Source organism: Copidosoma floridanum, unplaced genomic scaffold (genome assembly GCF_036245765.1).
Source record: "Copidosoma floridanum isolate Cflo_tuat_1 unplaced genomic scaffold, Cflo_Japanese_pri ptg000019l, whole genome shotgun sequence".
Taxonomy (NCBI): domain Eukaryota; kingdom Metazoa; phylum Arthropoda; class Insecta; order Hymenoptera; family Encyrtidae; genus Copidosoma; species Copidosoma floridanum.
In genome coordinates, this window is record NW_028321896.1 from 21,489,171 (window position 1) to 21,506,787 (window position 17,617).

A 17,617-nucleotide genomic window follows, 5' to 3' on the forward strand; every position below is an offset into this window, starting at 1 on the left:
ATGCTATTGATATAGCTATTGTTGCAACATCCACCAAATTTGTACTCATTCGAGAGTTGAGTTACTTTGAAGATTAAAGTTGCAATAAAATGATTCGATGATAATCTTCCAAGTATCCCTCAAATACTCTTGAGTATTAACGTAATAATGATGATATCAGAGTAAAAATTATTGCTATAATATTAAGTTGCGTGAATAAGCTCTTGTAAGTACGTATATTAAGCATTCACTGTCAAAAGCATAATATTATTGCACAAAAGTTTTGAGGTAAACAAACACAAGACGTGCAACAACAAAAATGTCTATACGACAAAATGGTTAGGTAAAAAGTATCTGTATTGATGGACGTTTTTGTTTGCTGCGCGTATCGTGTGCCCGTTTTATGTACAGGGTAATGTGTGATGTGCCCAAGTGTAATCTATGCATCTCTATTACATTACAATTAAAGTATACAATATTTTTGGCATTCAGACGATCGAAACCTCACTAATTAAGTCTATTGTGACGAAAAGTATGGTATGAACAAGTAAACAAGAATAATGTACCAAAGAAATAATAAAACACAATAATAATCTTGATAATGAGTTAAAACGAACTGAACCAGGCTGAGACATTCGAGTGCATCACTAAACGACGAGCAGCAGTGCGTTTGACTTGAAGATCATCGCTGGCTTACGAGATTCTCCAAGATTATCCAGGCGCCGCTGTTCGGGCTGTTGCGGCTGAAGCGCATCATCATCATTATCATCATCATCATACTCATCATCATCATCATCATCAATCCGCCGATTCAAGCCCGGCCGCTCGAATCGTGGAGTTGGCTTGCGCTCCGAAACGTCGAGATCGCTTTTCGCTTTTCTTCTCCAAATCATCATCCTCCTACTACTGTTGCTGCTACTACTGCTACTACCACCACCATTAGCCGCCTTGGCCCTGACGTTAGCCTTGCACTTTCTGAGGTAGCACCTGTGCCTCCTACTGCACGGCTGCGTCAACTTTTCCCACGATTTGCTGCGGTTGTTTGTTTGTTCGTCATTGTCGTCGTCATTGTGGCAACGGTCTTCTAGTTCGTCCCTCGAGATGTCACTCGTGCTCTTAGACAGTTTGACCGAGGATTGAAATGAGCCAATGGAGGAGGATCCCGTCACACTCTCGTCGCTCCTCCTGCGACCGATCGATATCGTGCTCTTGATCGTTATACCACCGCTCACGGGAAACTCTATGCACTTGCCAGAAATCTCGGGTGCTGAGACTACGCGATTGTAGCTAGGAAAGACCGTGTACTTGGCTCCTGGACTGTCGTGCCCGTCAAACGGCACCTTGTCGTTGGATGCGTGCATAGAGTCGAGCTCGTCGCTCGAAGCGAGATCTTTGAGGGACCAGTACTTGGAGAGGCTGTTGATTTTCGTTGTTTCAATAACTGGCGCTTCTCGGCACTCTCGCGGCTCGCAATAGTCGACGCTGAACTCTTTCAGGATCGCGGGCAGCGAGTGGTTGCGAAAGTGCTCGAGTCGCAAACTTCCGGATATCAGAGTTCGAAGGCCTTGCTTTGATTTCTTATGCGCCACGTCCGAGCCATCGACGCTATTCGTTTTGCCCAAAGACTCGGCCTCGGCGTTGAATGGTATAAATAGGGGGGCGTCCGTATTGTCGAGGTTCGCAAACTCCTTTAGCTGCTCGATTATTTGCTCTTGCTCCGCCAGAGACAGCTTCGAGCTTTTCATTGTCTCATCGCTTGTTTTGGTCGTATGTTTTTTCCCTCGTCTGTTTTCCTCCTTGTCATCGTCTTCTTCTTGGTACTCGAGGGAACCCCTAGCTTGGATATCCAGTAGAATCATGCTCCACTCCTTTTCCGGAGTCGTGGAGACGCTCTTGTTCGATCGGAGTAGTTCACTCTCCGACTTGAACTTGTCGATACTCGCTCTGGTGCGCCTCTTTAAATCGGCGCTTGATGGAGAAGCTATGTCTGGCTCGGACAGAAATTGCCTCGAACCGGCCAATTTACGAGATTTTAATTTAATGAGCCCTGCCTCACCCAGCTGCGAAAAGTGTTTGGCCAGAGCGGCGACTCGGCCGCAACCAAGGCGAACTTCCTCTGGCGATTTCCAACACTTGTCACCGTCCGATTCGTCCTCGCTCGACAAGTCGCTACTATTCAACCCGCTCAGATCGAGATTCAATTCTGGCATAACTGTGTGGAGCCTGGGTGTCGATATCACGGTCGCCTCGGTCTCGAGAGACGGACTGTCGGAGGTGTCACGATTTCCCGAGTTGTTTGTCATTTCCTCGGTAGAGCAAGCCTTGTCCGCTGACCTATCGTCATCCTCGTCGTTGACGTCGTCGTCGTCGTCGTCGTCGTTTTCCAACTCCTTCTTTCTCTCGTTTTCCTCATTCCGTTTGACCGACAAAGATTCGAAGTTCATCTGTTGTTTGTCCTGCAAACGATTTTCTACTTTTTGCTTGTCCGTTGCTTGGTCCTCTACAGTATAAACGTAACAGGATGGCTCAGGAGGGGGCGGTATCGCCGATATGTCGATACACTCCTCTGGGCAGTTTGCCTCTGCTGGAAACACTAATTCACTCTTGTCGTCGCTGTAGTAGCCGTACTGTGGGGCGTAGCTCGAGCTGGTCGAAGGCATCGGTTGCTGCTGATGATGATGATGATGATGCTGATACTGCGACTGAAGCAACGTTTTCCGTTGGGGGTCGGCGTGCAGTTGCGCTGTCGCATAGCCGTGGGTGTATCGATCGGCGTATTGATTCGGAATGGTCAGGAACGTCTCGGCCGTGGGTTCTAATATTACGGGTATGATTGGTCTGTGCTCACTGTTGCCGCTGTTGGCAGCCGTCCAGTAACCGAGACGCGTTGGGCCAGCAGCGTTAATCACGTCGTACGACATTCCGGGGTTCGAGTAGACCTCGGCGATGCCGGTGCTGGTTATTCGAGTGCTAAGGGGTCGGCCGAGTACGGGACAACCTGGTACTAAGCTGCTTGTTCTCTTAGGTAGGTAGTTTGCGTACGATAAATGATTCGCGGGCACACAATTGCGATAAGCTAGGTTAGCGTTAATTACGCGGCTTTGGGGGACTAACGAATTGACGCGGGGCATACTCGCACCTGGCTGTGACTCCCAGTCGTCGACGTATTGTTCATGGTAGACCTGGCCGGCTGTACGACGGGGCTGCATGGTTAGTAAATTGCCGACAGAGTGCGAGGAGGTCTCACCCGAGGTTCTTTCCGTTAGTCTGGAAGGGTCTAGGTGTTCCGATTTCGGGCGTTTCTTAGAGTTTGCTTGAAAAATAATTGTTAGTCGAAGCATTAATTTTTATTGCTTACCTCCCCGAGCACCACTCCACCCCCCCTTTTCCGAGTAAAAAATAAACTTTCAAATTTTCTCATACTTTGCTTACAATGTCACACAATTTTTATTTAATTTGTATCGTTTACTACTTTTCTAATTCGAAAGTTTACTTTTTCTTTCTTTTCAATAATAAACACATTTCACGTGACGAAGCATTAGTATGCTAGTTAAGCTTTAGGCAGTAGTAAGAAAGAAAGAGAGAGAAAGCAGTCAAGAAATGAAAGTTATTTTGACAGAGATCTTATCGAGAGCCGATTCCTTTTCCAATGATTTGTATTGTTTGCTACTATTATTATGCGCTTGTTATGAAAAATCCAATTCCCGAGTGGGGTGCATTTTTTGTCGCCATCGACTACTTACTTCTACTTATAGTTGGAGAGGGTTGGGACAGAAGTGTCGCCAAGCCGTGATAAATGGCTCCCTGTTTCGCAACCTCCAGCGTTACTATGGGACCCGTTCGTACGAGGTACTCGGCAGCCCTACGACAAAAGTCATGAAAAGTTTTATCACGTACATGATGACTACTTAAAAAATATTTTAAATATCGCGTGTCTTACTTTTCTTGAGTTATACCAACTAAGCTTTGCCCATCGACTTTAAGTAGTTGGTCACCTGCTGCTAGCTGGCCGTCCTAAAATTTTGTCGTATAAATTGGTTAAACAAAATGAAATGGGGGAAAAAAAAAAAATTGTAAAATCATCCACGTACCGCATCCGCTGCCCCTCCAGCAACGACGCTTTTGATGTATATACCAAGTTTGTCTTGACCAGCGCCCTGTCGAGAAACACATAAATACAAAAAAGATAAGCATACCGGTGTGTCTGGAGTTGATGTTTTTTTAAAATACCGACAACTACCTTTGCCGCAACTATACTCAGTCCCATTCCGTTGGACGATTTGTGAAGCTTGATGAGTTTGATTTCCGGCTGATTGTGAATCTGTGTCACATGACCGCTATAACCAACAGACCTGTTGCTCATGGCGCTGGGGCTTCTAAACTGTTGGCAAGAGAATTTAAAAGAGTAGGTAAAGGAAAAAAGAAGAAAAAAAAAAAAAAAAAAAAAAAAAAAAGTCTCACGCTGTGGTGGTCGATCATGTATATGGTCCAGTATCCGCTGCTCGTCGGCTGGGGAGCCATCCGGCAGAGGCCGTCGCGCTGCAGGGGCGCCAAAAACTCGGCCAATCCCGGTGGTACGCCCCTTATGACCTCGCAACTGTAGCCATCCTCGGGTAAAAGTAGGGCCAAATTGAGGGCGAGATCTTCCTCGAGCCGTATCTCCCGGCCATCCGTGATCGCCAACGAGTCGGCAATGTTTTGTGCCACCTGACATACGTCACGAATGAATGTAACCACAAATTTCATGCGGGCAATCAAGGTGGATAAAAAGACTCACTCGGACAACCTCCTCGATGAGCTCGGGTGGAAGCCTCGGCTCGTCGGCGGCTGGCTGATATCTTTGCAAGAGAGCGCGCACCTGTAGCGAGTTCAACTTGAAGCAGGACGAACTGAGCATGTCGAGTTCCTCGGAATTGTACTTGGGTGCCTGTAAAAGGTGGGTGGCCTGCATTATGGTCGCCAGATGGCATTGGCTCGCGAGCTCGAGGCCCTGGCGCTCGGCCCAGGTCTCGAGGGCGTTGAGCCGTGCCTTGAGCCGCCTGCCGAACCACCTGACGCAAAGATTGCCGTTCGATATGAGGGCGTTGAAGGCCGTTGCGTTTATCGTGTGAAACAAGTGGCTAAAGAGCTGTATCGTGAGGGCGGCGTTGACACGGCAGCGACGCAACAGGGCCATGCTGTTTGAGAATATCTGGAGGACGCCGGCCTCCTTGGCCGGCTCGTCGGCGTCCGCCATAAATTGGGACATGGCAGGGGCGAGCTCGAGGGATATACAACGCACGAGAGAGTCAAAGGCCGTATGGACGGCCTCGGCGAGTATATCCTGGGCCTGGGTCGAGAAGGCACCCACGTGGCGATCGTTTTTCAGCATGTGCAGCAACTCCGAGCCGTTGGCCAACCACAGGGCGAGAGACGACGCGTCCATGTATCGCTCCTGCAACCACATTACCTTTGTTATTATTTTCACGTCAACCTAACCTTGCAAATATCCAACAAAGCACCCTCTCTGTTCTGGGCTACATTATTGGATATGCAACACGGGAGACGACTGTTTGTCTTCTTTTTGTTAATGTAAAACAAAAAAAATGTGGTTATTTTTAATACGTCCAAATATCATGGAAATGTCGGTTTCGGTGATTGAAATACAAAGAAACAAAGCTCGGTAAAATTCAGTTAATCGGGCCACCACATTTATAATACTCTCGTTTGGGAGGTGGAGACGATTGAGTACCTAATGATAATAATACTGATGGGAAGAAAAATGAATAAAGACGGAGACTGACCTGTATGACCTGTTGGATCATGGTGGCGACCTTGGCGAGCATGACGGTGAGCCGGTGGGCGCGCTCTGTCGGCTGAAGCTCGGGCCTGTAGTGGGTGCTGGCGCGATACCGGGCGGCCAGATAAAGGGTGTAGGTCGGGGCGAGCTTGAACTGAGGGGCCGAAGGCTCGACGTCCGTTATAACCGCGTGAAGAAAGGCTTCCTCGGTCTCCTCGAGGAACTCGAGCACCGCCGGTAGGATTGGATCGGTGCCGCGCGGCTGCTGCCTCTCGTTGTACTGCGACAGCCTGTCATTCGATTATTCACTTATCATAAGTACCAATGGTATTTTATTGCTTTTCTCGTATCATTATCATCCACCCGTTGCCGCGTTATGGACATTTTAACTTTGCCCTATCGCTGCGCTACAGATGACATAAGTGTTATAAGGGACACCGTATATATATAAATGTACCACAGTACCCGACCAAGACAATAATTGATCGGTATATAAATGCATTTTTCCTTTCTCTTATTTACTAGAAATTCGGTTTATTCGGATCGACAAATATAGACAACATGATCCTGCCCACATGTGAATAAGCCTCGGGGCAGGTATGCACGATTCCGCAGATCGATGCATGATAATAACAAGTACAATCATCTGTACCTACACAACTGTCACGTTGTAACTTTAAGAGGGGGGGGGGAGGGAGGGCGAGAGTTCACATTAACATTAACATGTTGACGATACTTACAATATCTCTATGCTTAACATGTTGACGTGCGGTCACATACGGAGCGCAATAGAGCGAGCAGGATAGACTTAACACATTAGCTTATAGGAACGATTCCATCGTGACTACAGCCTTACTTACCTTAAAATTGTTCTGTTGCCGATCGTTTTATCGATCATTTCGTCCCTTTATTTACCGTATAATACATAATACCCGCGCGCACGCGTGTGTGTATATAACATGTAGGTATAGGTATAAAGTTTGCAACACAACAGAAAAAACACCAATAACCCAATACACCAACTGAGGATTTTTCTTTATATTCACGCGAAACTTAATTCTTATGCATACCTATACATTTATGTTATATACACGCAGTGACATCGAGAGATATAAGTGAGCAAAAAATTAACGACGAATACAAACAAAGCTATGACAAATACACTGCATGGCAAAATAATAATTGAGCAGAGGGGGAAAAAAAAAAGAAATACGTGTATGTAGCGAAGCGTGGGGATGGATTTTTAGGCTCACTAGCGGCCGATCTTCCGTCAAAACAAAACCAATTACCGTATTGACGTATCAAACGTCAACATCCGATTAAATTTGTCATTGTTCGAAACGGTGCCCTCGAGGCGAAAAAAAAGCCACGCGAATGAAAAAACACCACCGGCGTGGTACCCAACATTCTTACGGTACATATATGTATACATACAGTCGCGGATTTGAATGAAAACCGAGCCGATGCCCGTGGGTGCGTGGGGACTCACCTGTGCCCGTCCCGGCTGCTGCTACTCAAACTGGCGGTCTCGACGTTGCCGTCAAGGTCAAAGGTTGTCTCGTAATTGTGGGCGGGCAGCTGATCCGCGCCAGTGGACACCTGCTGCTGGCTGGCAATGGTCGGACTTCTGGGGCTGGCCATGCCAGTCGAAGATTTGCTGGGACTGGGTGGGTCGGACGGGCTCTGGACCACTGTTCCCCCGTTTGGTGTCGTTCCCATCTTATCCGCCGCCGAGCCGAGTTCCTGCTGGCTACTGCTGTCTGGCGATCGTCTGCATGATGGGCGTGTGTTTTTTTCCGTTTGTTGTTACGGTGGGATTTTTTTGTTTTTTGTTTGTTCCAGATAGTGGGGAAGGGAGTCAAAATTGGGAGAAAAGGACGTGTGGAGGAACACGAAAAATAAAAAATAAAATCGTGAAACAACTATCGTACCAGTACTAATGATGATTATAATAATAATAATAACAATAACGACAGCAAAAATCTCATCAAAAAATCTATAGCTAACGGTATACGTGTATTGTAAATTAAAAAAGAAAAAAAAAAGTAATAACAATAAACGTGCGGGTACGGTGTGGATCATAAATTTATGGCTACTTCTGTTCTTTCTCGATTTTCGTTGGAGATCAGGATGCGGTTCATGATTCTCAAACAGCAAATATTGTAGGTACGTTTTTTCTTTCTTTCTTTCTTTAAAGGCGATGATGGCGAAACCAGTGGGGAAAAAGTTAAACATAATTTTCCTCGAATAACCTGTATACCGTATGGATTTTAAGAAAAAGTCGTTCAGCTGCGTCGCTATGACATAGGTACCATTGTGTGCTACGAGCAATACATAACATGCAGAAGCGAGACTAGGTATACACATAGACATAGTGCCGTTTGCGTATCGGCAACGAAAATCTATGAAAACGAGCAATAAATAAAAAGTACGTATATACTTACTGTTGGCAGTTGTGCCAGAGACGACGAGAACGACAGCGCAAACGATGTACAACAACGATAACGACAATCATAATATTGGCATACATTTGCGCGACTATTATATTAATTTTTTTGTACAGAGAGGGGGGGGGGAGGAGAGAAAAGCATTTGCCGACTCTCTACGATGCACGTGGGTGTTTATGTAACAATATGCTGCACATACAGGAAAAGTAACAATAGCACGTCAGACATGGTTCGACAGCGCCTCTGTTTCTGTGGGGCTTTGTAAGTAGCTGTCATTTTCGTCTACCCCCCTCCCCCTTTTTTCGCTATGCAAACATTTCTGTACGCGTATACTTAATATCAATGAGCACGCACCAACATCCCCCTCAATGCGTTTTTGACATTCGAGACGAATGACTGATTTCGACAAAATAATGAAATACGGCCATCTACATAAATATATACATATACACGTCACGTACCCACCCGATAATAATAATATGTTATAGTTATGTATGTACACCATGCAAGGTACTTGTCAATAAAAAAAATGTCGTTTACCTGCTGTCATACGAGTAATCGATCTGTCGATTGGAGTCGTGGCGTTGCCTGGTTCGCTCCTCCGGGGCCGGATCGATGAATCGGAAGGTATGCATCCGTCCGAATTTAATGATGGCCCCGTTCTGCAATCGAAACAATGACAATGATGATGATGATAAACTATTGAAGGAACGTGCACATCATCACACACTCCAACTGCAGTAGTAACAATCAACCCGTTGGGCGTATAAGCTTCGCTAAATGTGTAAGATGATGGTTTTTATTGATATACCTACGCTGCACTCGATGCGTTTTTATGTATTTACCAATATAAATGTGGATTACACGCAGGGTACCCATGAAAACGTTAAATAAAGTATTACGAGGCTCTGGAAAATAATTATCAGCACACAGTAGGGGAGCTCATCCAAGGGGTCTTTTGTGATATACTGCAGAGCAATAATCATAAACACCTATACTTACAAGCATGTACCTATACTTTCATACATTCGACTTGCTCCGCGCAAAATACGAACTGATTGTTTACCTTTGCTACATATAATTTAACATTACATAATATTACATTTACAAATCCACTGCGAATGAACGAACGCTCTGTTTCTACTGGAGTTTGTTTGTTTGTTTTTCCCCCATGGACGCCGATTGACGCTTGATTCGCTCAATTCATATATATACACACACATACTTGTAGAGCGCGACTCGACGAAAAACAAACTGACTCGGTTCGCTGTTGAACGACCGCCCCCGACCTGATCGTAAATACTTGAGTACGTGTGTATCTACAAATTGCAAGTACGCGTATAGGTAATTATATATATATATATATATATATATGTGGGATTGTCATGGATAGCCGTAAAGCACGTTGTCGAAGAGAAAATGCTGGCGCAATAATTAATGTGGTCGACAACAGAGCTCGCCGGACGCTTCTTTGATTTTTGAGATGAAAGGGGAGAGGATATTGATTAAATTTAAAGCCTGTAAGATCGAGCAGTCGGGCATTATATTTATATAGTTAGCTGTATATATTTCGCAGTTTCAGTTAGACCGGAAAAAAAGACAAATGAAAGAGATACATGGAGGGCCCATAAGTATCCTGCATGATAACTTGAACGAAATTGAATGGAAATGAAACTCCATTTTTTTCCAACTACTTGTAATAGAAATTTAATAACTTCGATTCAAGGACGCGTACTCGAGTTATATACATATATTACCTAATGTATATTGTTATTGATAAATAAGTTTGACTTGGGCACAAATTGAATCCATTCTCGAGGAGAGTACAAGCAGTCATGAAAATCCAGGGAAAACAATAATTTTTTTGCTCTCAATTGGACCATGTGGCACACAAAGAGATTTGAAATGGAAAATATAGGTTCCTATAGGTAAGTACAAGTCATCAACGAGACTCTTGAGTGGGTGGTTACAGCTTAAACTAAACGACAATGAAGGCAGAAACCAAGCTTGGGTTCGGCCCTGCAACTGATTTACTTATTACATGCCAATTATTCTTATTAAGTATGAGACAGTACAGTGTGCGACGTGTGTTTATTGCCGTAGCAGGTGTGTGTATGGGTGCGTAAACAAGGTTTTGTACGTATGTTTAAGTACTTATACACCAACCTATGTTAGCTACAGAAACGTGGACAGACTACCCTGTTGTGTTTTTTTCTTTGTATAAACGTATAATATAACCTTTATCCTACACCCTTAACCAAAAGTAGGAAAAAGTAAGGATAAACATTGGAAATTAATAGTCAATAATCATTGCTCCCTGACTGCAAAAGTATAGAATTGTAATGTTCATATTATATATTTAAAGCCCAGAAATCCGGAAATCTGCAAGCCTGGTATATCCCAAAAAAATATATTTTCACTACTATTTGTTTTTTGTTTTTTTTTCAAGATGGGAAAAAAACGTTCCTACTTCTGAAAAGTAGGAATTTATGGTTTTATGCTTCTGTTTAACGTGTAATCCCTATACTTTTGAGAGTTTATTTTTCAACTTTTGTTAATAAAAGTGTGTACGCGATGGTATTGGTTGGTGGCGCAAAACTTGCAGCTCGTTGCACTTAATCGGTGGTAATTTGTCTCAACTAACCGCGCGCCAAACTACAATTACATACAAAATACTCATACCTAACTTTTCTCACTATAAATACAACACTGCATATTATATAGGGGTGGGTTAGATTTTATAGTGCCATTATTCAGAGCTCCCGAAATCTCTCGTACGAGTACTACGATATGTAGGTATATACTTATACGTATGCAACTTTCCTTAATACTTGAATGCCCGTAAAATTCAAATCCGAGAGTCCCAATTATCGTGGATCACGGCAGAGGTGGTGTTTAATGATGGTAATAAAAAAATCGGTATATTGGGCTGGATGAGGAAAGAGATATAGGTTCACGATAAATCGGATTATAATATATAATACATCGTCCGAGTTGCAATACCACAATCGATTCGTTGTCGCTCGTATGTTTTTTTTTAATAAGGACAAGTTGCTCGATTCTCGAGTTTTTCCGAGGACTCGAATAACACCATAAATATATGCATCGGAAAGCAATCTTACATGTCCCTTTTCAATCTCACTTTTTACCACGTAGGTGTAGGTTCGATTAATTTAAAAACATCCGTGTCGGATATACTTGTTTAACACCAGTTTGTATAAACATAGGTGTGTAAGCCCTGCAGCAGAGAGAGAGATGACACTTGATCATATATTATATCGCACGCTCCCCTCGAGCTGTAAGTGGTGAGCGCGACACCCTTTCCCAGTAGAGCGAGGGAAATCGTCGTCGTAACTTTTAATTTAATCGTATACGACGGTGGTGGTGGGCAGAGGGCGGCGAATCGCACTTCCGAAATTACAAAAGTCTCGCTCGATTGTGAAACATGCAAATGGGCCACGTTGCTCATAGACTTGTGGACACATACATGACAATACACGATACATGTGACCTCGTTAAACTGATGAAATTACGGGGTGTGCATGCACGTTACAATGAATATACTCGATGCATATAATATAGAGACGGGCACTTATTCTATATATGTATATATGTATATGAATTGATGCGCCATCAGCAGCACCGTTGTGTAAAAATTGTAAAAAAAGCAACCTGAAGTATGGTAGTCTGTTGTATCCTCTGGTTATTGACAAAGGTGTGGGCGTCCCTCGAGCAGGGCGTCAAAGTGACAATGTTCTCGGTGAAAGCGATGACGCAGTGCCTTGGCATGACCATGGGCCCGGAGAGGGTGATGGTTTGGGCTTGGACCGCCTGCGGCCCGACCGGGCGCTCGGAGCCGACTTCCGTGACGTTGGGCTGCAGCCGGTGCCGGGCCCCGGCTCCGTTTGCGATTTCCGTACCGTCGGCGTTTAGCTCCTGAAGGAACGGCAGCCGCTCGTCCTCGTACCTGTGCTCCAGCTCGTTCCACTTGCCGGACGGTTTTTTCTTGCGCTTACGCGGCACGTAATCCGCCGGCCGTCGTCGAACGTGGAACATTATCGATCCTGCAGCAATAAAATTAAAAACATTATCATTATTACTTTTTTTTTTTTTTTTTTTTTTTTTTTTCTTCAATAATAGGTACCCGCACTCAGGTACATCGTCATTTATATTACATATGTACAATAAGTATATGTACATCAAGTAATATTATTATTATTATTATTATTTATAAGGTGCGCAGATATATATATATATACACCGCCACATAATATGTATATCAAAAATGATGATAGAACTATACGAAGTGAAAGAAGAGAAGTGCTGTGGTGCACGAGTACACGTATAACCATATTGTATAGGTATAAGTACAAGTCGAATCAGGGCAATGAATTGCTATGACAGAGCTGCTTTTACACGGATTTCCAAATTTCAAATCTGCCCGTATACGTGCATACCTACATTATAATTATATTATTATGGTTACAGCTCACAACTGAACCGCTTTAATTTAATCGGGCAGGCAGATACCGACTCGCATGTCTATCACCCCTGATCTCGAATGACTTGATTTTTCATATACGGATGCAGGTTAATGGATGCAGAGGGGGAGGAGGAGGAGGAGGAGGAGAAATAATTAAACAGACGGTAAGCACGCCAACTTTATTTTTACCCATAAAGTATAGTTTTACATGTATACGTTTGTACAAACACGAGCGCGCGCAGCATTGACCTTTCACTCGACGGGCATCGATTCACGCTCTCGGTATACTTACTACTTATACTCGTGGCTTTCGAGTCGGAAATTTAATTTTTTTTTTTCTCCCTTGTCTCCGGAAGGAACTCGATGGCCATTCACAAATTAAAATTCCCAAGGAAGTATAAGTAAACGGAGGGAAACGTGCGTAACGACCAGACAAGATGTATATACAGATATACCTATAAATAATATGTACACACACACTATCACATGGAAAGTAAAAAACGGCACTGTTTCTCCCAACCCGAGTATTTTAGTCGATTTTAGTGGTAAAATTTGTACGCGTGCACATATATATTCAAGTACTCGAGTCATAGCGAACGATAGCGAAAGCTCCGTGGGTTGTCGCTTCCGCTGCCATCGCTGGAAAAAAGAAAGTCGTCGGCCTGATGCTTCCTTCCCTGCTTCCTCGTCACATCATCATTAAAATTACTAGTAAGTACGTACATGTGCATGCTTGACGTACCTTGCCTTGTGGACTCGAACTAACTATTAACACGTATAATATTACAAAGATAAAAGTACATATTTTTTTTTATTCCCCACCTAATATTGGCACCTGTGAGTAGTGGGTTAATGTGATACATGTTATATATATGTATATTCTGAAATGATCGTGAAAAGACGATGCCGATTGAAAACTATGATGTTCGTACACTTGAAGCTATAACAATAAGGATGTCAACGTTAAAATGACACCTTAAAAATGCTTGAATATTAGCAACATTCATATGGACTCGAGACATTTGTGGTATACTTGAGATGAGTTGAAAATTAGCCTTTGACTTTGGAGTCGGTCCTTGTATCGAGCTATACTTGAGTTGAAAGATCAACCTCACCCATTTTGACGTAACAATAAAATAATGTCTCACTGTGCACTCAACTGATGTATACACACATAGTACACGATATCAATGGCATGCTCAGGCAGCACTTTATTCAAGAGGATTTGAGCGCGAGATGAAAAAAAGAAAAAATGAGAAAACCTTTGTTTCGAACGATAGTACTGCACATTGGCTCCGAATCAACAGCAGAAGGGTTTATTATAAATAATATATAAGGCGAGGTGAGCACATCCCGCCGACTCTCGGGCGTATCTGTGACGTGTACGAGGCTTGGATTTTTCACCGTCTGCGTTTTCCTGCCGCCGCCGCCGCCGCCACCGCCGGCGGTACAACGGGGCTAAAAAATCCCATATACAGTGGTGTCGGAAAGATAACCAACCCAACCGATATATATATATATATGCGCACACGTGTGTATAACGTATATATGTGAAACTTACACACGGTAGTAAGGTAAGTAGTGTATGCGCTATGTGCTGTACATATAATAATAATAATAATAATAATAATAATAATCACAATAAGAATACGTACGGGCTGGTACTTAATGCACATTATATACAACGCGTAGGTACGTAATAAGACGAAAAAGTGGAGAACGGCGGAGGGAAATGGGTGTATACAGACACACATATTGAGATACACGTGCAACATGTATATATATATATATATATATATATGTATTTATACATGGGTACGTGTACGTACACACGCGCGCGTGAGGTAAACACTGTTGTGCGTGTGCATGGGCGCGGGGCCGGGAACAAAGGCACACACATCGCCGACGCGTCCAGCAACCGTGACGACAAGTGAGCCCACCACCGAGTTTCTCACGCGTCTCTCTCTTTCCCCCTTCACCCTTCTATTTCCCTCCCATCGACCCTTTTTCATCATCGTCTTGCTCCCACTTCTTCTTCAATTCTTTTCTTCCCTGCAGTATAACAAATAATCCTCGACCAACTTTTAAGTACCCACAATCTTATGTTTATTCTATATTCCATGTGTGTATAATTAATTAGTTCATTCTTCTGCTTGCCAGTAGTTATAAGTGAGGTTTGTCACTCCCATTTTACATGTATATGTACCACGCATCATTATTTTGAGCATGTTGTTCTAATGGTTCGGAGGAGGACGTTTTTCCATATCAAATAAACAATATGCCGTGTATAAATCAACATACTGTTTTGGTTATTGGTATAGAATTGCAGCTTTTGTTTTGCGACTTATTACATTACACCCAATACCTCATAAGTAGGTATACAATGCGTAAGTACTTGGGATTATTTGCTTGTGAAAAGGAATAAAAATTGGTACGTATTGGTACGTCGTGTGTATATTGCTGTTGCTAATTTCTTTGCGCGGCTCGATGAATCGAGGCGTAGGTAGGTAGGTAGGTATAGGTAGGTATACAAGCATTGAAAGAAAAATATGCTTTCTGCACGTATTATGTAGAAAAAATAAAAAAAAATAAAAAAAAATCACTCCCTTAGTGTTTAGCGCTTCACTCGGGGCTCGGCTATTTACTTATAATTAATACATGCAAGTACATGTATATACAGAGATTACAGAGTCCCGTAGGTTTTCGATCACTCCGGCATCATGGTTTTTATGTTGTTTTTTCAATAACGCTTTGCGAGCTCCGAAGCAGAAAATCACGCAGAATCCATATAGAATTATATATAAAATGTCCTCTCGTGTATATATATATATATAACAAGCTAGGCCGGGCGATGGAAGCGACAGCACACACTGGTAAGGGGGAGGAGAAAATTTCGTGCGTGCTCCCATTGCCCCGCCGCGCCGCTGAACGAACGTGCAATTAATTTCCATCCGGGGTAGATAAGTAGGTATGTCAACCCTATATATATATTATATTGTACACTCCTCTCATCGGCTCCGCTTTTGTTCCCCAATGTATAACTAATCGAGCACTCATATACGATTTGCGGTATTGACCCGCTGACGAAAACAAAGGATGGTCTGTCACGTATGTGTGTATACAGGTGTCGCGTATGTATACTTGTCAAGCGGACGATGAAAATGACAAACAGAAAAAATTAATACGAAAGGGAAGGTGCCGCAACGACGATGGCCAGTGCACCTAATGCAAAGCTCGCCCGTCTCCGCAGTTATATTATTTACGCGCTCACGTGCGTGCGTATGCGTGTGTGTACGTGCTCTCGTTCGTTATTAATAACTATAATCATCAAAGCCGATTAGATTGTTAAGTGCTGATGCATAGCTCTCACGCAAGGAGGCATGAAGAGGAGGATAGGGTTGTGTTTGTGACTGTGTGTTGCCACAGCACTCGTTGATAATTAGACATTCATTTTTCAAACGACTCGACTTTGAGCCACGCTGACCCATATTTTGCCGATACGTGCAATTGCAACAACCAAAGGCGACTACTCGTGCGTGTATATATATATATATGAGTACACAAATAATGTTACATTGATTTGTACACAATACCAACGTCGCGATATTTTTCTTTTTTTTTCATTTTTGTCGGAATTTAATTAAACATTAATTTCTCTTCGATGCCAGCAGTGCAGTTATACATAACATCGTATCGATATGCAGTCCCAAATTTCCATTGTACCGTATATATATTATAGCTTTTGCCAATTTATTGGAAATAAGAAATACTTTTGCCTTCGAAAACTACGTGGTAAAATGTACACCGATAAACAAGAATGATCGAGGTGGTGACGATTGTTAAGGGGAAAAAAAAAAAAAAAAAAAAAAAAAAATTAAATAAGTTATAGGTGTGTGTACTTTTATACGTAACTTTATTTTGTCAAGTGATGGAAGAAAGACTGTGTCAGTGACTTTTTGTTCTTTTTCATAGGGTATAAACAAGAAAAAGCCACGACCATTAGTGGGGCATCATTTGACACGTTCCAATGAATTATTTCCAATAAGGAAAAAAACCACAAAGCGAGCGTCGACGGTATACATGTATAGGCTTATCCATCGTGGCGATCGACGATATGGAAAAAAAGTCTGGACGACAAGAACATGAGCGCGCCAGTACTTAGTAGATTGAGAGCACCATTCTGACGTCCGAGCCCGAATGTGTGTCATCGCGTGCTCTCCCACACGTCTAGTCAACACACCTGCCAATGGGGGTGCGAGAGATAGAGATTCCTGATTGTACTCGCTTGACCAATATATACGAGTACACATATATAATTATATACATGGTTCGGCGACACTCGACGACGACGTCCACAGAGCTTGCAAAATAATCAATAACCCATCGCTCGTGAATTGCAAGGTCAAGAGTGCGCAGAATAAAAAAAATTCGTTTTTCATGGACAGCACGAGTCGATGCAAAAGGAGCTCGAGGAAAAATGATGATAAGAAAATGAAAAATCACAAACGTTTAGACGGGATGGACTGTCTCTCTCCTGCAAGCGAGCAATTTTACGAGCTGCTTGACAAATAATCGTCTACCTGCAGGTATCAACTGATGGGATATCGGGGTGCGAAAGAGGGAAAAAAAAAGAAAAAAGGTACAATATATGTCACTTACGAGCAGAGCAGGAGGAAATAAGGAATAGCTCGACGCGCCAGACTTGTGTACTTTTTCGACCAGAGACGCGCATGTGAGCTAAAAAAAGCGACGGCGAGAAGCAAAGATGATGCCCGTACGCCACACGGATGGAACAGAAAAGAACAAAATCAAAGAGACGGACGGATATAGGTACATGGTCAGACGTGCTTCAATTTCAAAATGCCACTCCAACGAGACTTACTTTGTATAGGTTGTAGGCATGTGTATACACCCTCGTGCAAGTATTGC

The 17,617-nt window shown here is 43.2% G+C and overlaps 1 protein-coding gene across 5 annotated transcripts in view; it reads right to left on the minus strand.

Moving 5' to 3' along the window:
* cno (adherens junction formation factor afadin) overlaps positions 1-17,617 on the minus strand; it is a 75,221-nt gene that overhangs the window by 5,316 nt on the left and 52,288 nt on the right. For 2 of the 5 annotated variants that reach the window (XM_089592944.1, XM_089592945.1), the window contains 11 exons: positions 11,878-12,269; positions 8,746-8,867; positions 7,248-7,529; positions 5,763-6,048; positions 4,757-5,413; positions 4,441-4,686; positions 4,214-4,360; positions 4,071-4,136; positions 3,920-3,993; positions 3,723-3,841; positions 677-3,292 (listed from right to left, as the gene is read on the minus strand). In XM_089592944.1, coding sequence (XP_089449070.1) covers positions 677-3,292; positions 3,723-3,841; positions 3,920-3,993; positions 4,071-4,136; positions 4,214-4,360; positions 4,441-4,686; positions 4,757-5,413; positions 5,763-6,048; positions 7,248-7,529; positions 8,746-8,867; positions 11,878-12,269 — 5,007 coding nt within the window. The remainder of the gene's footprint in view (positions 1-676; positions 3,293-3,722; positions 3,842-3,919; positions 3,994-4,070; positions 4,137-4,213; positions 4,361-4,440; positions 4,687-4,756; positions 5,414-5,762; positions 6,049-7,247; positions 7,530-8,745; positions 8,868-11,877; positions 12,270-17,617) is intronic. The other 3 variants (XM_089592943.1, XM_089592946.1, XM_089592947.1) reach the window with 3 other exon arrangements.